We start from the raw sequence: 27652 nt of genomic DNA on the forward strand, positions 1-27652 counted from the left end.
GAAAACATACAAATTTTTAATATTTTTCATTGAAGATTATAAATTTAGACAAAAAAATAATTTTATTGTATTCCAACTAGTTTTCAACAATATCAACTTCATGGATTTTATTTTGTAATCTTACTCATTTATAATATAACTGTTATATAACCTTCTTTTTCTTTTTCTTTTATTTTCTAATAAAATAAAATATAAGTGAAAAATAATTCAAATTTATATATATATATAAAAAAATTCAGAGATGTTTTCCTAATATATATATATATATATATATATATATTTTCAAGAGAATATGGTATAAACGATATTAATATATTTTTTTTTAAAACATACACGTTTTTAATTTTTTTCATTGAAGTTTATCTAACATATTCTTTTACTTCTTTTTATTCACGTTCCTATTTTTTTCTTTTCTAATTAAGTATTCATGCTAGTATTTTATACATTAGGTTAATCTTATAATACAAAATATTATAACTTAAGAGATAACAAATCATATTAAATCCAAGTTGAATGGGATGCTGATCATTAATTTAAATTAAACGTCTTACTACTTGACCCTGAATAATTTTAAGTTATATCGTTGATTTTTATTATCTAAATCATCAACCTAACAGACAAATTTGCTGCAAAAAATTTATAAATCGGCCATTACTCGGTTAGGTCGGTTTATAATTGTTTTTATCAATTTTTCATTGGCTTAATTCAATTAGATTATTTTGGTTTTGTTTAACCTCAGTAGATACGTAGTATATATTTTGTTTCAACTCTCCTTTTGTTTGGATTTAATTTATTATTGGTTTTAATTCATCATTTGTTTGGATATAATTGATTTTTATCACTAATTCAATCTTTTTAGATACTTTTATAAAGTGATCTTACCAAATAGACATAAATAATAATCTATAAAAAAAATTGTAATTTGAAAACTAAATTCATATCTTTCTATGTAATAATATTATTTAATTTTGTGAAGTTTAAATATTATTATTATTATGTTAATTTTTAATTATAATAATTAATAATTTTACTGAATAAAATCTTATTTCATAAAGAAAACTGAAATATCAAATTTTTTATTTAAGAGATCAAAATTCATAAATTCCATTTTTCACTAAAAAATTCTTAAATTGAAATGAAGTAATTTTTATGTATATAAAAAATTAATAACAACCAAAATTAAATAAGTTAACAAATACAAATAACACTTTAAAATTTGAAAAGTTAGACAAATATATTAATAATAGTTTTCTAAACTTGTTTATATATTTTCACAACAATAGTTTCGTATTAATTGTATTTTTACATTTTGTGATTTTGTTTTCTTTTATTTTGTTTGGTACGAGTATGCTTAACACTTTATATATATATTTTTTAAATTGCTTTAATTACACATGTTTTAATAAAATGTGGAATCGCATCTCATTAGAATAGTTTAATGACAATAATTGTGCATAAGATATAAAAGTCCATGTTTTTTATTCTTACTTAAAATGTCTCAGAATGAAAGTTGATAAACATTATATATAAATTGTGCTAGATTATTAAACATAAAAAAAAGTGAAATCTTATCTCCTGAAAGCAAAAGATAAATTGATTATTTTAGATCAAACTGAAAAAGAAGTCTTAGTTAGTGACTTGAGAGAGATTTTGTGTTCTACCCATACTGTACAATATGTTCATTATATATAATATATATATATATATATATATATATATTTGATAACCAAATTTCATCAGGAGACTAATTCATTAATAACAAGTCTCATTATTGTGATTTTGAAAAAATATCTTCAATTCAAGTTGTCTTAGAGCATTTCTATTTGTTGGTAGGAATTAATTTATAGGTCATGTATTCACATTTGAATAATCTTTCTTTTTTATTTTCATTTTTATTTTGCAACATGTTAATGAAATTATTTTATATTTTTCTTTAAACAAAAGCATCTTTGAAAATATAACAACATAAACAAAATTTTTGATAAGGGAAATCATAATAACTTAACCTTTAGATAGACAAATTAAGTTATTGTTTTTTATTTTTTAAATATGGGATATCTTTCATTTGGATCATTATGGATCCACATCCAAAACTAAATGAACATTTACATTAGCATCACGTTCATTCATCATCCTCTTTAAAGTTGGACTTTTTTTCATCTTACATCACCCATTTTTTTTTAAATTAATCTTTTTTTTGTTTAAGCCAAAGTAAACAACAAAACCCAAGTGTATTAATTTTTTTTTTTAAAATACTAAGTTTATTTTCTGAAAGACGGAAACGAGTTAAACTCCTATTATTTTCCAATAAAATGGAATAGCCCTACATTAAAGTAAAAACAATTAGGAGTTTATCACTAAAGAGATAATCTAAACCTCGGTTAATTCCTTAATACTCATGGTGTACCCCCTTTCGACTTCTTCATCATACTTCCGTCTCCATACAACAGATTCATTCATTGCTTCTCTATTAACACGATCAAACAATTGTTGGAATTAAGCTAATTCAATTAATGAATAGAAATAATATTGTGATTAAATAAAATCAAACAAAATTCACACTAAATTTAAACATGAATTAAAAGTGAATTTAATTCAAATTATAATTAAATCTAAATTATTCATGGTCTCGGCTAATCTTAAAAAATTCCAAGAACCCACTCAAGAGCCTACTCAAGAAACATTTTTTGATGATCCACCTTTTCTTCTTAAGACAGGGGATGAACCAACATTTTCTTTGCACACATTCATGGTCTTGTAGAGTAATCCTCGGGCACAAGTCAATATGATGCAAGGCAACCATCTGGAGAAGCCCTTGGAAAATTACAGTGTTGTTGCCATGGTGCAAATAACGAACAAGCATGAAAGCCAAATTGTTTCACTCGCGCAACGACATTGGAAGACACTCATGAAGATCTCCAACACACAATCGAAGTCTTCAATGCTCTATTCCAGTAACCCAAAGACCGACCACCAGTTAAGAGAGTAATTAGAAGCCATGGCTATTTTGCTGCCCTAGTGGTGATGGTCCGGAAAAAGGACTGGACTTGGATATTTGATGACACTCTAGAGTATAATCGGAAGAAGAATGGCTGCTTGTCTGCTCATGGGGTGCTGGTTCGAAAGAAAGATTGGTTCTTGATTTTTGATAACACCATAGTGTATAAGCAGAGCTGAAAGAAATATATTATTTTTATATCTGCACTAGGTCCCGACCAGCTCCACTTTTGGAAGGATGCTACCGAATGTTTTTTAAGGATTTCGGTCCTGGACTTCGACACTTTCTGGACCTGCTGAAAATCCAACCGAACAGTAAGAGAAATGAGTTCTCTTTGAAGATAGGGGATGCGAATTAGAGGCTAAAAAGGCCACGATCTTTTCGTCGAGAGCGGTAAATTTTGAAGGTGAGATAATGTTACGGTATCCAAATAAGTGTTGCAGTCCCAAAATAATTCCAGCACCCTCCACGCCTCCACGGTCTTATTGTGCACATGGGCTAGATTTATGTTTTTTAGTTTTAATATGTTGTTTTGTTTTACTTTTCTATTTTCCCAACTGAATTCTTTATTTTCTAGTAGTTGTTGTAACTGAATATTCTGGGGTAAATCAGATCCTATATAAGGTTGATCCATCCTCTCTATGGACCCATCGAATAATGAATATATCATTCGTGTGAAATTTCTTCACCCCTATTTTATTTTATGTATTGAACTTTTGTTTTGGACTGTTTGGTATGGACCAACAATATTTCTTTTTTCATTTTTATTCTTCTTTTCCTCTCATCTCAAATTATTTATCACAAAACCCTTCCGGTGCACTTTTATTATGGATTTCCCACTCGGTCTTAGAGATCAAAAACTTTATTTTTAAAATCAAGAACCCAAAACGCTAAGTTACAAATTAAGTTGTAACCGTCTTCCCCATATTTTTTCTTTTCATTTCAATTTCTATTATTATTATTAAGACTAACAGATTATGGATTTTTCAGAAATTTGAAATTGATCTTGACTATAATGGTGTTTTCTGCACAAATAAGTTGAACATTAGGTTACATTTGAATGTATATATAATATTGAAAAGAAAAGTGCAAGAATTGAAGACTATATATAATAACTGAAATTTCAGAAAGGCCAACACATTTCAAAACACTTAATATATGTTTCAGGATCTTGATCGAAACTTCTTATCTCATCATTGTTCAAATCATTACAGTTTTCTAAACTAGCATTTAAAGTCATAATTCTGGCCGGTTTTCTATAAATATATCATATCTGAATGTCTAATTTAAAGTCGTCTAAGGTCTGATTTTAAGCTTAGAAATATAAAACATAATCATTTAAGATATATATAACAGTATAAACAACCTTTTTTACGGATTTAAAACCTAATAACTATAAATTTTAGATGTTCTAAGAGATTCATGACTATCAAACATAAATCAAGAGTCTCAATAACAGCTCACCAAACTGTACACATTTTCTGATCAACAAAAGATCTAATTATATATGCATCAAATCAAATATGTAAGTAAAATTTAAAATGCAAAGAAAATTAGATCAAATTGTTTTATACAATATGTGGCTTTTATCTGTCACAATTATTCGTAGTTTGGCGCATCAACAATAACTTCCCCACTTTCTACCAGCAGAAGATTCCTGAATTTTCCTGATGCAAAAGATTACATAACATGTGTTATATAATGGAATGGAAAGTGGAAAGCAGATGGTGAAAGAAACAGCCTAAACAATAGAAAGAGAGCTGCTCTACATACCAAATTTGGTTATATGGCCACTATGCTCTGCTCTTCGTGTTTGTTTTCCAACAGATTATGTACTCTGAACTTATTTCAAGTAAATAAGAATTACAAAATGAATGTAATTATTTCACTAGTTTAGTTATATAGGTCCGTACCTCCTTGTTGAGTCTTCTACTCTTTTAGGTTATCACTATATGTCAAGAAATTAATTACAAGTCATTAAATATTTAATAATAGATGCAATTAATCGATGTTTATAATACGTACCTTCTATTCCTCCTTTATGATATCGACATGGAATTTCTCAGGACCAAGTCTGATTCGAAGGGAACGCAAGAGTGCGATAAAATCGTCCCCCCGCTTCTTCTGAAGACACCAGCTTAGGACAATCTTTAATAGAACATTTGTCTTTTAGCTGTTGCGATTCGTATAACTTCACAACTTTCGACCTGCAGAATTTTCCTGATGCAAAAGATCATATAACATATGTTATACTGTGAACATGGCATTATATAAATATAAAAGAGAAAAGTTAGAATTATGTTGATGATAAATATAAAATAATAGAAACAGAGGTCTGCAATGGAAGAATGTAATTGTTTAGCTACATACCAAATTTTCTTATATGCTCCTCTTCCAATAAATTATCTATTCTGAATTTTCTTCTGTAGACACCAACTTAATTTGTTTATATGGCCAGTTTGTTCTGAACTTCAAGTAAATATATAAGAAATAAGAAACCATTACATTTACATAAAAAATGAATATAATTATTTAGGTACGTACCTCCATCTTGAGTCTTCTAATAATTTAGGTACTCCTTTAGATTATCACTGTATGTCAAGAAATTTCTTACAAATCATAAAATAACTAATAAAAGATAGAATTAATGGATGAATATAATTATTATTTTTATACGTACCTTCAAAATATGATATCAACATTGAACTTATCTACATAGACCTTCTCAGGAACCGGCTGGCGGGTTCCGTTCTCGGAACCGTTCTCGGAATCGTTCTCGGAACCGTTCTCGGAACCAAGTAGGCTGTTTCGAAGGGAAAGCAGGAGTGCCCTAAACTCGTCCGCTTCTTCTGAAGACACCAACTTAGGACAACGCCTGATATACAATCTCTGTAGTGAATCGTTAATATTGAGGTTTCTAAATTCCTCAACTGATATCGTCAACTCGGGACAATTACGAATATCCAATTCCGTGAGAGAGTTGATGAAGTCTTTGGTCTGGCAGTCACTAATCTTTGTATTACAAATCAATTCCGTGAGAAAGTTCATTAAGTCTCTGTTCTGGCAATTATTACTACTAATCAATTCTGTGAGAGAGCTGATGTGACCTCTTGTTCTTTCTGTTTGTCCTTGAAGATGATTCTTTAATGTCTCTTGCATTATCATTCCCTCATCAAACAAACGCCTTAACTTGGGGCACCTATCAATAGACAGGAATCGAAGAGATGGGAAAGCTGAGCGTACTCCAAATAAAACACTTCTTTCACCCAATCCAATAAGAGTGAGATGAGTGAGGGAACTAAGATTTGAGATGCTATATAACAACTCATTAGAACATTCAACCCAAACAGTTACATCTTTGAGTGAGTTGAGATTCGGTGGCAAGGCCCCTAGATTTGGGCAATCACGTATCAACAGCGTGCAGAGATTAGGGAATGCTCTGACACTCGGAATAGTAGGAGACAACAATTCCCTCAAATTCCTCATGCCACCAATCTTGAGTTCCTTTAACAAAGGGAATAACTCTACTTCAATTCCATTCATGTTGTTGTTGACTGTGAATATTCCATGCTCCACATCATTATTCAATTCACTAAGATTCAGATAAGTGAGAGTACCATTAAGATTCGTGATGCTATATAACAATTCATCCGAACATTCACCTACAAGGGTTACATGTTTGAGTGATTTGAGATGCGGTGGCAAGGCCCCTAGCTTTGGGCAATAAGATATTGCCAGCGTGGATAGATTAGGGAATGCTCCAGTACTCCAACAGCTAGGTGACACCAATCCCCTCAAATTCTTCATTCTATCAATAACAAGTCTCTCTAACAAAGGGAATTGATTTCCCTTCAAAACAGGGGGATTCACACCTTTGTAACCCCTCATTATCAAAATCTTCAACCTCGCAGTTGAAACTTCTAGACCTTCAACAATTTTTTCATCTCTAATACTCTTGCTCTCATTATCATCTACTTCATAATCTTCATCATCAGATGTCCATTCCAACTTCAATTCATTGATACTCGTCTTTTTAGCCATACTTATCCCTCTTTTCATAGATGCATTACTAACTCGTCCCAGATTCTTAAGTTTCAAAGATCTGCCGATATCCAATTCTATTAATTCATGTAGTTGGCCGTCTCTCTCCTTATTGCTTATTACAAACAAGCTTAACGTCTTCAAATGTTTCAATTGCCCCATCCCTCTAGGCATATATTTTAATTCATTACAATTCTCCAAATGAAGATGTCGCAGACTAATAAGGTTTTTCGTATTTCTGGGCAAACTTTTAAGATTATAACACTCATTGAGTTTCAAAGTCTGTAAGTTCAAGAGATCACAAATACTATTCGGTAATGTTGTTATATGATCGTTACCGGAAATGTCTAAGTATCTAAGATGTTTTAGACATCCCAGGTAACGCAAATCTTGATACTTTTTCGATTCATTCTTGGAGTTGAATATCTCACTGAGGTAATCGTCTTGATACAACACATGGCAGCTTAGTTCAAGGACACGTAAAGTCTGAAGTTCCTTCAAAACACTCAAAAACATCAGATTTCCATCAACATCTATGCCATTAAGCATAAGTGATTGCAACCCTTCAATTGTTTTAAGAGAACCAACTGATTTTTTGAGAAATTCATCATCCATTACCGTTAGATGACAAACTTCTCGTCTTAAACCATCACTTGAGTTATAATCCTCCAACGTATAACATTCACCTTCCATAATAGATTGAGCAAGATCGTGCATAATATCGTGCATCTTACATATTTCTTTTCCAAAGCAATTTAATTTCTCATCTTGAAAAAAGGATCTACAACACAACTCTTTCCAAATTGTATTCCCAATATCTTCCATTTCTTGATTTTCAACTATAGGAATTAAACCATGGGCCATCCACAATTGGATTAATCTCTCCTTTTCAATTTCAGCATTATTGGGAAATATAGCACAAAACAAAAAACACCTTCTCAAATGATAAGGGAGGTCATAGTAACCCAATTTTAGAATATAAAAGAGAACTTCTGATTCTTGAGGTATTTCCCATATCTCACTATCTCTTATTTTGCACCATTCAATTTCATCGCTCTTGAAGCCCAATTGATTTCCCAATGTCTTGGCAATTAAAGGAATACCCTTACATTTTTTAGCTATTTCTATTCCAATATGAACAAAGTTTGGAGTTTTTGGTGTACCACACATAAATGCACGCTCTTCAAAGAGTAGCCAACAATCCTCGTGAGAAAGATGTGATAATTCAAAATGTTGATTCGTTCTCATGATTCTTGCCACAATATGTTTGCGTGTCGTGGCAAGGACAAACGCACCATTTGATCCACAATCCAATATAGATCTCAACTGATCCCATGTCACAACGTTTTCATTCCAAACATCATCCAATACAATCAAATATCTTTTCCCACTCAATTTTTCTCTAACTTTTCTCTGCAATTCTTCTAAGCGTGCTCCCGCCTTTTCTCCTAAGATGGCTTTCATCACCAATTTAATATCAAATTCATTAGAAACACAAACCCAGATTTTGGTTTCAAAATGCTTAGTAATCTCCTCGTCGTTGAAGACCGTTTGGACAAATGTTGTTTTACCAAGACCCCCAGATCCAACAATTGGTAGAACAGATAACTTTTTGGCACTAGATGAATTGACCAGAAAATCAATAATCTGTTTCTTTTCCTCATCTCTCCCATAAACTTGATTACAACTAGAAAGAGAGATGGTTTCACGCGAACTACTAGTAAGCTTGTCTATTTTTGAGTCAGGAACAGATTCAAGCAAATGTAACTTTTGGCGCTCTAAAGAAATTTGGTCAAGCTTCTTTTGAACATCCTTAATTTTGTGACCAACTTTTAGTCGTGTCATAGGAATGCTAAAAGGACGGGTTATTGAGTTGGTTACCTGGATCAGGGTTGAAGAGGAGGCATTACGCCTGTTGACTTGAAGACAAAGATCTTCAAAGGTGCAGTCATCCATGATGTCTCGAACCTCGTACGCCACATCTTTGAGTTTCCGCAACCAATCTTCCGTTTTTTTGTCCCTCTCCTGCACGTTCTTTCTCTCTGCATCCTCAAGTACGGCACTAATCGAAGATAGTGTGCTGGATAGCTTTTGAACCTCCTCCTTAAAACTCCAAAACAACGAGAATTCATCCTGAATCAGAGGTGCCAAGTTTGAAAGCAATCCACTGATTAGAGCTGCATCAACCATGTTGGTTTCTCTCTCGATGATCAATCAGATGATGATCAATAAGATGAATAAACTTCTCAAAAATGTTATATTGTGTCTACTGAATTATAATGATACATGTCATTTAGAAAATAGAAAAGTACAATAAAATAGTAAAAGAAAACAATGGTGATCGGAGTCTTTTGAGGGAAAATAGAATAGTACAATAAAATAGTAAAAGAATAATAATGGTGATCGGAATCTTTTGAGGTAATGGGTTGGGCAGAATGATGATGAAAATGCTCCAACAAAAACCTAGCTACTTATTATTTTATATTTGATTGTCTTATTTTCATATACAAGTTTTGACATTTCAACTTATATGTAATGATTATCTAATTAAAAAAATGGCATCTAATATAAATTAGCACACCCTACAAAACATAAATTGAAATTAATCACATACAAAACGGAACACACATTCCGATAAAGTTACTTTAATATTATTTTATAATCTATTCTCACAGGAAGAATTAAGTATAAGTTAATATTGGTTTATAATTTTATTTCATACCAGATCTCAACAACTTATAATGAAAAAACTAAGTCTTAATTTCATTATAATGAAGAGAAATAACCAAATCACAATTTTAATTATTCATCTAAATAAAAAAAAAAGTCTGTCAAAAAAATAAAATAATTCACTACTTTAAAAAACTACAAAAAAAATTTATATTTCAATTCGATTGAATATCTTTGCATATAGGAAATGTTTAAATTAACTTAAAAAAATATAACACTCTATTGTAAACTAGTCAAATACTTATTTTACTTTTTCATTTTTATATTAAAATTTTTGGAGGCATTTATTCTTTGTTGACCATTCCAAATTTAATTAGGTACCATGCCCATCAATAAGACATGATCAAATTTTTCAATAATATTAGTTTTCACAATACATTTATGTTTAGTTCAATTTGTCTACTAAATTTGTATAATTATCTCAAATAACTTATTTTCATAAAGAAAATATTTCACAATCATATATTAAATTCATTTTTTATTAATTGTTTCATTTTTTTTACCTTTATAGTATCTAACCAAATAAGAAATTATAACTTACATAATAATAAATGAATATAAGTGATTGGTAACAACCAAATAACATCTCCTCTTCTAGCCTAGTGACAATGAGACGTGAATATCCTCAATCTCTTTGGAGATCCTGGGTTGGAGTCCGCCAGGAGACAAATTATGCATCTGATTAAATGATTAAGTGTGTTTGCGGGCTTAATGCTTAACTTGCAGGGATTAGCCGCACTCCAAAACAGAAGTGAAACCCAACGTTCTAAAAAAAATTTACAATGTTACAACACATTTGTAATGATGTTACAACATTTTTGAGCGACTTCCAACGTCATGTTACTAATATGTAGTGAATTGTGAGAATCAAATTGCAATGGATTTTAGGGACCAAATTTTTCATAGTATTAGTCAATTCATAACAGGTTTTAGCGATGGCAAAAAGAACTGGTACAAAGTTTATAATTTTTCTTTACAACCATTTTTTTTATAAAATTGACTGGTGTAAAACTATTTCGAACCAATTAATTTATGGGCATAAGTTTTTGTGCTCTAACATGAGTCTTCTCTCATCATCTTTTATTTCTAACTCTCTTATTTTCTAGGTAGACAAATATTAATCGAAGTATAGGTTTCCTAATTCACAATAAAGTTTTAAGTGCCTAATTGAATATAAAAAAAAAAGTTTAGAAATGTATAGTGAAAAAAAATACTTATATATAGTTTTCCTTCGTTCAATGCAAAGACATGCGGTGTGGATCAAGAAATAGACAACACTTTTGTAGAAAAATTATATTGCTTTGTATAAGATAAATATTAGTCTAAATCAAACTTCTTTAAATCCATCCTTACAATGCAATGGTATACATTGCTAAAAAGTGGATAGTCATTTCTTTATATTTTTTATGGATGATATAATTGAGCCAATATAAGAATTTTTTGAAACAAAATGAAAATTACGCAAAATATATGTGAATCAAATCTCATCAGTGGAGACTAAGTCTGGTTGTGATCTTGAAAAATATGTTCAGTTCAAGTTGTGTTTTCAACTTCTTCTAATTGATGTTTTTTGGTGGTAGGAATTAAACTATATGTCATGTATCCACATTTGGATAATCTTTTTTCATTTACATTATTATTGTGAAATATTCTTTTGATCGAGACTTGTTTTTAACATAAACAAACTTTTGATAAGGGGATCATAATAACTTAGCATTTAGATAAATAGTAATTGTTATTATTTTTATTTTTTCACATGGGATATCTTTCATTTGGATCGATTATGGGTCCAAAACTAAAAGAGCATTTACATTTGAAAAAATGCTCACTTTAAACGTATTTACTTGTACAACTAACTCATTTAGATAGCTTATTTAGAGGTATTTAATAATAAAAGTTCATTTAAACATACGTATTATCAAAAATTAGTTCATTTAACCTCTTTGAGTAAACCATGGTTAATTTTTATTTTTTAATTTATATATTTTTTAATTAAATATTAATATACTTTCTCTCTCATTTTTTATCTTTTATTAATAAATGAACCCTCTATTTTTATCATTTTCATAAATGTTTTATTATTTTTATTTGAGTATTTATTATTGATTATTTTTAATTTAATTATATATATATATATATATATATATATATATATATATATATATATATATATATATATATATATATATATATATATATGGGATAAACGATAAATTTAAGACTAAGTTGGAGAGTTTTGTCAAATTTAGAATTATCCTAATTTTCTTTTGTCATTTAAAAAACTCACCTTCCATTATTTAGTCATATTTAGAACTTCAACTAAATAACTTATTTAACGTTATTGTTATATTTATTTATTTTTATTAACTACAAACAAACGTAACCTAAATTTATGTAATTATTACTATCAATTAAACAACAACTTCAACTTAGCGCTTCACCTCTCCATTCTCCATTCACACTAAGATTGAATTTCTTCAATGAAATTTTAATGTAGTCTCTCCTTCGCTAATGTCATCTCCTTCTTCACTTCCGTACCATGTAGCGGTGACGGACTTCCAATATGGGTCATCAACAGTGTGTAAATGCTGGAAAGATACCATTGAGAAACAAATTAATTCATCATAAGGAAGGGTGAAGACCCTCCATTGTTGAATTGTTACGATACCGCCAGAGAAATCAAGGCAGAGAAGAGGTGGTTTTCTATGTGAACAGTTTTATATTAATTATTATTAATTCAACAAAGCAAAGGGAATTGTTATGTTCTCTTCTGTTATGGATAGATCTAATATTGTTTGAAATTAGGATAATTAATATTTCTTCAAGAAACATCGAATAACTAGTTCTATATTTATATAATTTCGAATAGAGGGGTTTATTTGAATCTAGGTCATATTTTACTTTACTTCTAGCCCTAATCGATCTACTTGTTTCTTCTTTTCATTGATTCGTCTTCAGCATCAAGTCTTCACGGCGAGCGGTATAATCATCGTAGTTAGGGTCCTTGGAATCAACCTCCTCATCAACATCTCCAAGGATCCCTAGTTCCACCGGTGAATAACCGTTTCCGGACCAGGTGAACTTGTCGTCGTGACCGCCCTTCTTTTGTGTACGTACCGTCCATCCCTATCGCCGACTTCCAATCCTTCCTCTGGCTCGTAGTCTGTTAGGGTTTCCCTTAGTAGTAGATGATCGATCGAATATGAATACTGTGATACCCTATCTGTCCTGGGCACCAACTGTAGCTCCTCTTTGAAACAAACGACTATAGTGATGTGATAAGAGAGATAAGATTAAATTTCGTTGAAGAAATAGTGAAAAATATAGCCGTTTAAGTTTTTGTTTTTGTTTACAAGTAATAAATAAATAATTTATGTTTTGTTTGATTGATCTTAAAAAATTATAATAAAGAAAAATAAATAACATTAAATAAGTTAACAGAGTACTAAATATGACTAAAGTTTTTTAAACAATAAAAAAAATTAGAAGAGTTTTAAATTTAATAAAACTATCCAAGTACAATATTAAATTTGTCATTTATTATATATATATATATATATATATATATATATATATGTATATGGCAACACTCCAATCCAATCTTATGAACAAAAATATTAATACCAAATTAATGTATCCGAACTAGCCTTTAACATTATCATGAACTTCATGGATTTTTTTTTTCTTCATAAAATCAGATATAAGTGAAAAGTAATTAAAATCTATAAAAAAAAAATAAACATAAGTTATTATCAAATATAAATAAAATTAGATGTAAAAAAACAAAAACTTAAAAAAAATTAAAAAATTTATGATAACATACAAATCAATTAAGTTTACTTCACAGTTTATTCTTTTCCTAATTTTACTACAACAATTTTTTTTAAAAGACACAAAAGCTTTCCATTGGTTTACTCACATGAATCATACAAACACGTGAAGAAATATAAACCAAATAAAGTTAAATGGTAACAAAAGATTGCTAGGTTTTAAATTTTGGTCTACTTAGTCTTCTATCTATATATATAGCAAACAAGAAAGTGGACAATGTTTCTTTTTATCTCTGGTTAATGGTTGCCCGTATCGAGATAGGAAAAGGTTATGGAATCTTATTGCAAACAATTTTTCAAATAAATCAACCTTAGTCTTTTCGAGGATTTGAATAATGATGGATAAGGTGCAAGTCTTAATGATTGTCACTTGATTGATCTAATGAATAAGTGTGAGTTATCTGAACTGAAGCCGAAAGGTTGCGCTTATACTTGGTCCAATAACCATGAAGGGAAGGCTAACATTAGATCATCAATTGATAAAAGATTGTTCAATAAGGAGTGAAAAACTTTGTTTCCAAATGTGTTAGCACTTGCCCTAGCTCAAATGGGATCTGATCATAGCCTGATCCTTATGGACTATTGTCCATTCCAATTTAAGAGGAAAAGAATATTTGTTTTCGAAAGATTTTGGGCAGATGAGGAAGATTTTGGACAGATCAATCATTAAAAATTCATGGAAACAACTCAGCTATAGTGAAGGGTTGAAAAGCAATCAAAGACAACTTGAGGAGAACTATTCATAACCTTGAGAAATGGAACAACAACACTTTAAAAAACTCAATGAAGGAAATTGAAAGGTTGAAGAAGGAGTTGACAAAAGAAATGAATAAGAATAAACAAGAATTCTTAATTGCGAAAGTGTCGACTATTAAAGATCAAATTGGAGTTCTTTGGGAAGGAGTTGACAAAAGAAATGAATAAGAATAGACAAGAATTCTTAATTGCGAAAGTGTCGACAATTAAAGATCAAATTGGAGTTCTTTGGGATAGAGAGGAGAACTATTGGGGTTGGGCAATGAGATCAAGAGAAAAGTATATCAAAAGGGGATAAGAATACAAGATTTTTTCATACATTCACAATGCAAAGGCGTTATTTCAATCTGATTGTTAGATTGATGGATAAAGAGGGATTTTGGAAAGAGAATCATAAGGATATTGAAGATGTTGTGTTGGATTATTTTAGAAACATTTTTAAATCTGAAAGTGGAGGAAACATTGAGCCCATCATTGAGACAATTACAAAACTTGTGGATGATGAGATTAATTTAATATTGGATAAGTTCCGGATGATATGGAAATCAAGAAAGTTGTTTTTGGAATTAGACAAATAAAGCACCTGAAATGGACGGCTTTATAGGTACATTTTTTTCACAACTTTTGGGATCTTATTGAAATTTCAGTTGTACGTTGATTCAAGAAATCTTAAGAAAAAAAAAAAAGGTGATCTCAGACGAACTTAATTAGACCATTATCTCTTTGATCCAAAAATATGCAAATTCAAACGAGGTTAGTCAAATTTGTCCTATTAGTTTATGCAACTTTTTGTACAAGGTTTGTTTAAAAAATTATCACAAATCAATTACAAAATGTGCTACCAAAATTGATCTCAAAAGAAAAAAGTGTTTTCATAAATGTTAGACAAATTCAAGATAATATTTTCATTACCCAAAATTTCCAAAATTTTAAAAATCGACATAAAAGCAGAAACTTTTTATTTTTCCATGAAAGTGGATATGAACAAAGCATATGATATAAACGAATGTAACTTTTTGAAAAATTTATTATTGAGATTTGGTTTTTCAACAAATTGGGTCTCCTTAATTATAAATTGTGTTTCCATAGTTTCATACTTTATTAAAATTAATGGAAATTTAAGTGAGTCATTTAAACATTCGAGACAGGGAGACCCTTTATCACTTTATCTTTTTATTTGAGTTCTTGATGCCTTATCTCACAAATTTTATCAAAAATATGAGAAATATTGTTCTTTGAATGGAATCAAGCTTAGAAGACACTGTCTTTCCATTACAAACATTTTCTTTGTGGACGATGCTATATTTTACTCAAAGGTAAGTGAAACTAAATGTTCTATTTTATTAGACTGTATTCACAGATTTTGTCATGCATCAATGCAACAAATTAATTTTAACAAGTCTATGGTTTTATTTTTTCAAGAACATGCATGTACATATTCAAAATCATTTGGCTGATATTTTGCGAGTTCTAGTCGGGAATCCTAAAGATACATTGGGGGTGCCCATGGATAGGAAAAATGCTAAAAAAGACGTTTCGTTTCGAGACAATCTTGAATAGAAATCTTGAATACCCTGATTTGGCCACTTTATCCCGATGGAATTTATTATGTCAAATCAGGGTTTCGTCTTTGTTCAAATTATGATCGTGCTTGTAATAGACCTTCTTCTTCGAGGCAGTCTCAAGATGAATTTTAGGAAATTATTTGGGAGAGTAACGTCCTCCCAAAAGTTAAAAACTTTGTTTGGAGAGTTTGTCCCAATGGAATTGCAAACTTAGAAAATTTAACTAACGAAAAATTGTTTCGGATCAGATTTGTAAATTTTGCAATCAAGAAGTGGAAACAGTTGAGATATTCTACTCCGGTGCAAAATGAGTAAGTCATTTTGGTCTTTCTTGAATCCTAGTTTGGTTTTTTCTGTCTCGTAGGTAGTTAGATTGATATTTGGATTTGGGACCGGTTTAAAGAATTTAAACAAGGGGCTCTTAAAGATAGAAAAATGGCAGTGATTTTGTATGCTCTTTGGAACATTTGAAGATGGAGAACAAAGTGGAGTTTTGGGGGGAAAAGTAACGATTTCCATTAATGGGTGAAGGAAGCAACCTAAATGACAAATGAGATGAATCATATCCAAACCGATGCACATAATACTCAAAACCAAAAGTTTTTTTTGAAGGTAACAAATGGACTCGCCCGTCAGAATGATGGCTTAAAATCAATTGTGAGGCAGCAGTTTGTAAAAATAGTAAAGATGCGTTTGTGACATCGATGGTTCACGATAATGAAGAAAAACTTATTTCTGAAAGCTATAGAAACACGAGACAGATTGATTGTCTACAAGCCAAAGGTGAAGCAATCATTGATGCAGTTATCATAATTTTCAATCTTAGTGTTCAAAAGGCTATTATCGAATTAGATTCCAAATTATTTATTGAATATTGCATTTTGGAAGTGAAGCACATCCAGTGGAAAATTAAGAAGATTGTGGAGAACATCAAGGCTTTGATTAACCAAAGACAAACTTTTAGATTCTCTTTTACTATATGTTGTAACAATCGGTTATCCCATTGTGTGGCAAGTTTAGCTAAAAAGAAATGTCTAGATATTACGTGGGTTTGTAATGCTAATATCGAACTCAAATGTATCACCCACGAGGAAAGTTTTAATTCAGTTAAAAATAAGAATTATGTTCTTAATATTACTATGTGATGTAGTGTTAATTTTTAAAAAATTATCTTAAACACTAATTATTTAATAAATATTATGTATATATAGACATAACTTATTTACATATTAATTGTCAAACATTTAAAAAAATCAATTTTTTTTTAATTTTTTTGTATATTTCCTTAATCTATATATAATGTTTAATTTTAAAATGTTCGATTTGTTGGGTTAAGAGTTGCAGTCAACTTGGATATATATGTGAGAGTAAATTGATACTTTTGTCAGATTTTGGGTTGACCCGCCCATGAACTTAAAATGATTAAAAATAAAATAAAAAATGTTATAGGTATATTTTGAATTTACAACCTAACAAAAACAAGTGAATCTCTTTAACAAACCATTTAATTCATATATATATATATATATATATATATATATATATATATATATATATATATATAAAACAAATAAACAAAACTAATAATTCAAAATTTATTTAAAATAATAATAATAATTCATTCATATATATAATAAACCTTACTGAAAAAATTAATAAATTTTAAAAATAAAATTTTTATTTAAATATATTTAAATAATTATTATTTATTAAATATTTTAAAAATACAAATATTAAATATATATATATATATAAGTATTTTGTAATTGTTAGTCATATAAATTATAAACACAAAATTAATTATATATATATATATAAATAAATCAACAATCTTAAGTGGTCTAATGATTATTGAAGTACTAATGTTACATAATAGAGACTACAGTTCAAATCCTGTTAGTCACAATTTTTAAATTATTAAAAAATAATGATGATTAATATGTGAAATAAAATCGTTCGTTTATCGAAGTGAGGAGATGGATGCGAATGATATTTTGGTTAAAATATGCAATGAAATTGGTGGTTGGGTAAATATCATTCACAATATGGAATGAGATGGTTGGTTAGTCGAAGTGAGTATGTCACACGATAAGAGGTTGATTGGGGATTGGTGGGACAAAGTGAGGGTAAAAGAGATTGATAATGTACCAAAGTGAAGAGCAAAAGAGGTTGGTGATGTTGAAGATGGTTGATTTAATCGAAGTGAAAGTGTAAGGTCACATATGAAGGGTCAATTATTGGGGTGGATAAATGTGGAATGAGATGGATGGTTAGCCGAATTGAGGATAAAGAAGGCCGGGTTGTATATTGTAAAATATGTTAAGAGATGAGTTGTTTGACAAAGTGAAAGCAAGGTCTTGAGATGAGAGGTCGATTGTGAATTGGTGGATAAATGTGGAATTAGATGGTTAATTAGTCAAAATGAAAATATGGTAACGAGATGAGAGGTCAATTGGGGTGGATAAATGTGGAATGAGATGTATGTTTAGCCGAAGTGAGAATAAGAATGTCGGTTTGTATATTATAAAATATGTGAGAAGATGAGTTGTTTGATAAAGTAAAATTAAGGTCTACGAGAGAATAGAGGTCGATTGTTATTGGTGGATAAATATGAAATGAGATGATTTTTGATTGTCGAAATGAAAGTAAGGTAAATAGATAGAAGTTGATTGGAAAAGAAATTGATATTGGTGGTTAAAATATGCGAGAATATTAGTTGTTTGACCGAAGTGAAAGTTAAAGTTACGAGACGAGAAGTCCGATTTGAATTGATAGATAAATGTGGAATGAGATGGTTGATCAGCCTAAGTGTTTTAAGGTCACGAGATGAGAGGTCGATTGAGCATTGATTGACTAAAGTGAGGGTAAAAAAGAGATTGGTAATGTTTGAGATTTTTGATTTGACCAAAGTAAAAGTGTAAAGTCACGAGATGAAAGATTCTTTGAAAAAAAATATGTAATTAGATACGTGAGAAGATGAGTTGTTTACCGAGTGAATAAAATGTGTGATGACAGTGTTCTATTTTTTATTTTAATATATTATTTGTGATTTATTAAGAATTTTAAATATTAAAATACATATAATATAATTTTTTTATATTTTATCCGTGTGAATCGCACGAAAATTTTCCTAGTTATAATACATCCCTTAAGTCGAGATGAGACTCAAGAGGGTACACTCTCATAGCATGCATAATGTAATTGAAAAAATGAGAGATGACGAGATTTAGAATGAGTTTGACTTACGACCCATCACATTATTCTGAGAGCACGAAGAATGAGTGAACTAATCACATGCATGATTATAAAAAAGTAAATTAATTCCAAAGAAAGATTACTCAAGAATTACGATGTAGGGAAAGCTGAAAATAAGCACAAAACCAAACAGGAAAAGAAACACAAAAGTTTGACAATGATGTGATTGAGTATCACACGTAGATAAATGAGTATCACACTTAGATCATTTACAAAAAAAAAAAAAAAAAAAAAATTTAGTGAAACTTGGGGGAGAAAAGAAAAGACAAATCTTTGCACTAAAAGGGTTATATCAATGTCGATTTTATAGTAATTTTAAAAAATAATTAATGTACTTCAACATTTCAACATCGATTAGCCGCACAAAAATGCACTTATATATTAGTGTGAAAATTCTATGTATTATTTGAATACATTAAAAATGTCTTAAAAACCTGACAGACATTGGCCAATTGTTTTTCAAATCTTTAGTCTTAGATTTAAAAACATAATCCCTATACATAGAAAACAAGAATAAAAAATAAAAAAATATAGCTAATGAATAAAATAAAACTTTATTCAGAACCTTTAAAAATTCTATATATACAGCCAGTTATGTGCAACAAAATATATATTAAAGGGAATTGTGAATTAAGGGAGCCCAAGAGGGAGAATTGTCTAGATTAGTATATATGATGAATAAATATTGAATTACGTTAAAGGAGTAAAAAAAATTAAATTCTGGGTTTAAACCAAAATCCATAAACAACATTGGAATGTATAACAAAATGATTAGACATAAATTAAGGTTTGAATATAATAATATCTTTATCATGTACATTTTTATTCATTTACTTATATGATGAAAACTTCATAATTCAAGTATAGTCTTATATATAAAATTATAAACTCAGATTAATAGTCCTTAAAAAATGTTTTCATATTGAACCACGAAAAAAATTTTGTATTGAGTTCCGGTGAAAAGTTTGAAATTCGAGAAATTCAACCTCGGTTTGCATATCAAGAATTTTGTTTAAATTAAATATTATTTTTAAAAGATATCGCTGATTCCTAGCTGCCATTTGAAACTAATTAAAAATAATTAATTTCGGGGTATATAATTTTAAATAATCCATGTATTTATGATAATCAAATCATGGTTTGATTTCTGAAAAATCATACATGACTTTAACTCTACAATTTTTTTTGATGAGAAATGATTGGAAGATGAAATTTGGATGAGGAATTTGGGTAAAGGAATGATTTGACACAATTTAATTGATTGAAAAAATAAAATAATTTCTCTTTTATACATTTCTTTATACTTTTATACTTTTAGTAATTCTCTTTCAGATCCTCTACTCAAATTCTCTCATACTATCACTCATCTCCTCTAATTCAGTCTCTCATTTTTACTACTTATTTAACGATTTTCTTATAAAATAATAAATAAACATTTTGTAGTTTTTTATTAGCAAAAACAATAAATTTTTATTGTATTTTCATTCCATATGAAATAATGAATTAACTATTTAAATCATTATATTTATAAAATTTTCAATATTAACATGTTTATTTATAACATTTAAGATATTGATTTTTTATTATTTTAAGTATATATATCTATCTTATCCATTTCGGAATTTTACTTTAGCTATTGTCACAAGAATAGACTAGACTTGTGGAAGACTTTGCTTCTTTCCCCATAAGTATATCTATCTTATCCACTTCGGAACTTTACTTTAGTTTTAGTTTGTTCCTATATGACCAAAATCGCCCGTGTCACTCACTGGAAGGGTTAAAATTGTAATTTTTTTTAATCATTTGAATCCCTATAAGAGGGAGCCACAGAAAATTTTTGGTCACATAGAACTTTAGTGATTTAATCTTAGGTTTGCTATTACGCCCACAGACATGACTGTCTTTTAGTAAGAAAACTTCTAAGTATGAATGAAATTTAATTTTTTATTTACAAGATAATAATCATTGTCACTTCAAATATATTATAAAAATCAATTTAATTTATTATTAATAATAATGTAAAATGAAGTTTTCTTTCATTGGCTTTAGGGCTCACATGCAATAATTGGACCATACTATTTATGGATACTGCATAAATTAAGTAGAAAAAAATTAAAATGATTATCTTTTTCAATTTCAGGAAGTGCTACTCACCTACTCCATAATGCTATGAAACGGGTATCCAATTCAATTTTGATTTTTTTTTTTTAACATAAACATCATTTCATTTCTTTAATCAATTATATATATATCACTTAATTTTTACTTTAAAAAAAAAAAAAAAAACATCTTCAAGTATATCACTTATCATTAATTTTTTGTTTCTCTTTAGATTTTTTAAATAACTTCACACAAACCAGCCTTAAACTTAAACTAACCTTACAACTTTCCTAGAAAATGAAAAAAAAAAAGAGTTTAATTTGAATAGTTTTTGCAACATTTAACTCAAACCATTATCTTTTACTTTTTTTTCTTCTTGAAGCTTTGCTTTTTCATTAATTTGTTCTATTGTCTTTTATTTTAATACAACAACTATAAAAAAATAAATAAAGAGATTTCCTTTATATCAAAATGGATAAAGAATCTCAATAAAGAGATTTTTTGTGTTCTACCTAAATTAGTATACTCATTTCATGTTCATAAAAAAAACAAATTACATATCACACACCTTTTAGATATGAATGATTGATATAGCCTAGGTTGATTAATTAGTATATTTATTATACGGTCTTATATAAAAGAGAGGCATAGAGAGAAGAAGGCAACTTAATTACTCTTACAATGGCCGAGAATCAAGCCATTCCTCCTCCGGTCATCCCTCCTCCGGCCATCCCTCCTCCACCAAACCCTCGTGTTTGTCGTCTCACTAAGTCTAACGTTACATTCTTCTTTCTGGTCTTATCCTTGACGGTCTTGATGTTAATCTTGTAAGTGCATTACGAATTAAAACATTAAAAATTATATATGATTATACATTTGTTTTTTTTGTGTGTATTTTAAATGTTTTATTAAACAAATAATATTATTTTCTTTATAATTGATCAAATTATCATGTTTTACAGGATCTTCTTCGCCTGCTTTTACACACTGGGATCTCTTTTTCGTGGTCGTACCAAGTTTTAGATTGATCAAATATGTTTTTGCCTATTTTTTTATGATGCTAGTGTTTTTTATTGGTTACTTAATTAATCGTTTGTAAGTTGTTTGAATATTATAACTATTTCTTTTTTCGTAATTTGAATTGATGAAAAATTGTTATCAAGAAATTACATTAGCCAACTCAAAACCCTAAAAATACTCTTTAACATGACACTTTCACTCTAATTAAAGTTTAAGTTATATAGAACACAAATATTATAAATTTAGACCAAAAAAAAAATTAATGTATCCAAACTAGCCTTCAACAATATCAACTTCATGGATTTTTTTTTTTGTAATTTTAGTCATTTACTATATAAATGTTAGATCTACTTATTTTTATTTTTTATTTCTAAAAAAATCAAATATAAGTGAAAAATAATTCAAATATATATATATATATATATATATATATATATATATATATATATATATATATATATATATATATATATATATATATATATATATATATATATATATATATATATATATATATATATATATATATATATATATATATATATATATATATATATATATATATATATATATATATATATATATATAAAGAATTGAGATATGTTATTATCAAAATATAATTAAAATTAGATGTAAAAAAAAAAAAACTATAAAAATCAAAATCAATCATGTTTTTCTTTTCTTTCTGAAAACATACAAATTAGATTTTAATTTATCTTCATTTAAGTTTATCTAACAAGTCATTCTTTTATTTATTTGTTATTCACGTTCCTATTTTTTGTTTATAAGCCTTCAATGCTAGCTTTTTATATGTTTTGGTTAAAATTATATACTGAAAAACTATTATAACTTATGAGTGATAACAAATCATATTTAAAATCCAAGTAGGACTTGACCAGATGATTTGTTATTGATATTTTAACATTTAAAATTTTCAATTATTTGGTTCTTTAACATGGGTGTTTTTTTTTTCTTAAGTTGAAGGAATAATATTTTGTTTGTTTTAATTACACATTTTAACTATAATATTAATATGCGGTAATGAATAAGTGAATTAATTTTAACACGATGAATTTGATCGATTCATTTGGATATTAATGTGATCAAAATTATCAATTATTTTTACGAGCTCGAATCCAGAACCTCAGAAAGCTGGGAGATATTCATCTCTTTTGCCATTAAGCTAGAAGAAGAGAATATAGTTATCAAATTTTAGATAACCTAAAATTTTATTAGTTAAATAAGTTAACAAAAATAAATACAAATGGCTCTTTCAATTTTAAAAAGTTAGACAAATATATCAATAATAGTTTTCTAAACTTGTTTATATATTTTCACAACAATATATAGTTTGGTCTTAATTTTATTTTTTATTTTATTTTATTTTCTTTCATGTTATTTTTGTGAATGCTTAAAACACTTTATATAATTTTTTGTAAAAATTGTTCTTAATACATATGTTTCAATTAAATGTGAATCTTAACTCATTAGGACAATTCTAATGACAAGAATCGTAGTTAAAGAGAACAATTAAAGGTTCGTTTCACTTAAAATGTCTTAAATTGAAGTTGAATATCATTATTATATATAAGTCATGCTAGATTATTAAATATATAAAACAACAAAAATTTAAAATATGAAATCTCATATCTTGAAAGCAAAAGAAAAAGTTGATTCCTTTAGATCAAAATGAAAAAAGAAGTCTTAGTTAGTGACTTGAGAGAAATTTTGTGTTCTACCTACATTTGTACACGATGTTGACTAGCTAATATATATGGAAACACTCCAATCTTTGATTTGTCATAATTTACAATATAAATGTTAGATATACTTTTTTTCTATTTTTTTAAAAAAAATCTTATATAAGTGAAACCTAATTCAAATCTATAAAAAAATTCACATATGTTATTAACAAATATAAATAAGATTAGATGTAAAAAACAAAAACAAAACACTATAAAAATAATTTTTCTTTATCTGAAAACATACAACATTTAAGCTTACTTAACCGCTTATTCTTTTGCCACTTTTCTTAATTTGTTACACGTCCCTTCTTCTTTTATTTTTTTAAAGTTACACAAAATAAGTCAGGTCCATTGTGCAAGATTTTAAAAATGAATAAATCAAATTCTTTTCAAATTGCCATTACAACATGAAAGTTGAATCAAACTTAATATAAGTATGTTTCTAAGACTTGAATAAAATCAAATATATTGGCAAGTCAACATTTTTCGTAATAAAAATAAAACTCACTCTTAGGTAATTAGATTTGTTTGTGATGGGTTTGCAAACGAATCGTATACAAAAATAAAACCGGTTATATTAAATTCAATATTCATAATTCACCCTATATCAAACAAATCAATTGATTCAGATATAGATTCGGTTAATTCGTGTACTTATTTTTTTTTCTACTAAATAAAAATTCAACAATAAATGTAGTAATATTTCTGAAGTTAATAATGAAATAATCTAATTTTATTATAATTTTTTATTTTCTAAGTTGGAATCTTTTCTTTTAATAAAACAAGTTAGGTTGGTTACCATTAGATCAAAACGGATAAAGAATATCATTAAAGAGATGTTTTGTGGTCTACATAAATTAGCATACTCATTTCATGTTTCATAAAAAAAAAACAAGTTACATATAGCCTAGGTTCATTATTTAGTATATATATAAGATGTTATATAAAAGAGAGGCAGTGAAGAATCAAAACTACCCAACACCTTATTCTTACCATGGACGAGAATCAAGCCATCATTAATGTCCCTCAAGCCGCAAACCCTCCGACCATTCCTCCTCCGGCAAACCTTTCTGTTCATCGTTCAACTACTGGTCCATTCTTCTTGGCGGTATTCCTGATCATCTTGTAAGTGCGTTACGAATTAAGACACTAGAAATTAGATGTGATCAAACATTTTGTTTTGTGTATTTTTATGTTATTTTTTAAACACATATATAATATTATTTTCAGGTTAAGCTTTGTTGGCGTTACCGTTTATTTGGGATATGTAATCCGTGATAGTCTTACCAAGTCTTAGAGTGCTCTAATATGTTGTTTGCTTTCTTTTTTTTTTTTTGTTATGATATGTGATTTGATTACTTAATTAATCGCTTATTGTAACTTAATAAATATTATAAGTATTTCTTTTTCTGTAACTTAAATTAATGAATAATTGTTATCAACTAATTACATTAACCAATTCAATGCCTTAAAGAACTTTTTGACATGATACAACTTTCCCTCTAATTAAGCTTTAAGTTATATATCTTATGAAGAAAATATTATAAATTTAGACAAAAAAAAAATAATTTTAATGTTTCCCATTCTAGCAAGAACAATAATCAGAGTAGTTATCGTCTTGTCCCTAGTTCGATGAAATGTCATGAACATCTCTGTTACTCCATGTTTCCATTTATTATATTAATTTAATATATAGTTTTTTTTTTTTGTAGAGAAATATGGTATAAACGGTATTCATTTTCTTTCTGAAAACATACAAATTTTTAATATTTTATCGCTAAAATATTAATTTAACTTTATGACGCTCTATGGAGAATTTAATTTACATATGTACCGTGGTCTCAACTTGTGGACACCGAGTTGGGATGTGTATTTTTCAACAACGATTGTATAATGCAGAGTATTTTATCCCACTAATCCCCTTTATCCATTAACAAGAGTTCGGAAGAGTTCGGATAAGGGTCGAGTTCCTATGGTAGACGTACTTGGAATCAAGAAGGAAATGAATAATTTAGATGATAAAAGATAAAAATATATATTATAGTTGAAACTTTGGCTATTCAAGAGCTGAAATTGTTCTATTCAATTATATTAACAAAACAAAAGGGATGTTTAGGAAGCACAAAAATAAATGAACAAGGAAATATAAATTAATTATGAAATAAATACAAATGAAACTTAAGAGCGTGATTTGTTTAAGTCTATTCTTGTCTTGGTTTCTTTGAATCGTGGTTACATTCCTCGGCATAGATCTTTGCGGGATGTGGCTCGGATACTACTTATAGAGCCAACAATTGCGTGAGTTTGACAACACTATAAACAATCTATGATGAATTGGGTGCGAATCGTGACTATTCATGTTCTTTTAACACTTTATTTGTCTAGTGCCATTATATCTCCTTGTTTGGTTGTGGGATGATCTCATTTTGTTACTATATTCACATTAATTTTGAAATTTATTGGCAAGTATATAAGCAATTTTCTTCTAAGAAAAATTATGAAATGGAGATGTTCTCGTTGAATTATTAATGAAAAGTATGACATTTTAAAAAAACGAAATTAGTATGATTGATTAACTAATTAAATTTTAAGTTGTATAAAAATTGATAATTAAGATCACACTTATATCAAAGTGAATTGATCATATTCATCGTGCTAATATAAATTTTATTCGATTATTCCTTACAACATATTAATATTATAGTTAAAATGTGTATTAGAAACAAATAAAATATTATTACTTAACTTAGAAAAAAACAATCACCCATTTAAAAACCAAATAATTGGAAATTTTAAATAGTAAAATATCAATAAGAAATCATTTAGTCAAGTAGTAAGTCATTTAATATAAATTAATGAACATCCCATTTAACTTGGATTCAATATTTAATCAAATTACAATATATAAACGATTAGTTAAGTAATCAAACAATAAAACTAGCATCATCATGAAAAACAAAGAAAGCAAACAAATATTAGAGCACTCTAAAACTTGGAAAGAAGACATGCACGGATGAGAATTCCCAAAGAAATGATAGTCAAGATGAATCTGTAAAGCAAGATAACTTGAATTAAAAAGAAAATAATATGATGTACATGTTTAATACAACATTTAAAAATACAAAAAAAATAAAATCAAAGGTTTGATCGCATCTAATTTTTAGTGTCTTAATTCGCAATGCACTTACAAGGAGATCAATAGCGTCATCCACATTGCTTCGTTATGATTCAGATGACGACGAACAGGAAGGTTTGGCGGCGGCGGAGAGATGGTCGGAGCTGGGGCTTGAGGGACATTAACGATGGCTTGATTCTCGGCCATTGTAAGAGTAAGGTGTTGTGTTGGCCTGTTGGGGATTCGAAATCTGCTATCTTTTATATAACACCTTGTATATATATATATATATACTAATAAATCAACCTAGGCTATATCAATCAATCATATCCAAAACGCATGTGATATGTAATTTGTTTTTTTTATGAAACCATAATTGAGTATACTAATTTAGGTAGAACACAAAACATATCTTTAATGAGATGTTTTTATCCATTTTGATATAAAGGAAACCATCCTCTCTTGTTTTATTAAAAAGAAAAGATTCCAACTTCGAA

General features: G+C 28.4%; 1 protein-coding gene across 1 annotated transcript; it reads right to left on the minus strand.

Annotated features, from left to right (window-relative positions):
- Nucleotides 1–5680: 5680 nt before the first annotated feature.
- Nucleotides 5681–9229, minus strand: LOC124924347 (putative disease resistance protein RGA1). The gene has a single exon (XM_047464400.1). It carries the CDS (start codon nt 9227–9229, stop codon nt 5681–5683), a length of 3549 nt encoding a protein of 1182 aa, XP_047320356.1.
- Between the last annotated feature and the right edge of the window lie 18423 nt (nt 9230–27652).

The sequence above is a fragment of the Impatiens glandulifera genome, chromosome 2, assembly GCF_907164915.1.
Source record: "Impatiens glandulifera chromosome 2, dImpGla2.1, whole genome shotgun sequence".
Lineage (NCBI taxonomy): Eukaryota > Viridiplantae > Streptophyta > Magnoliopsida > Ericales > Balsaminaceae > Impatiens > Impatiens glandulifera.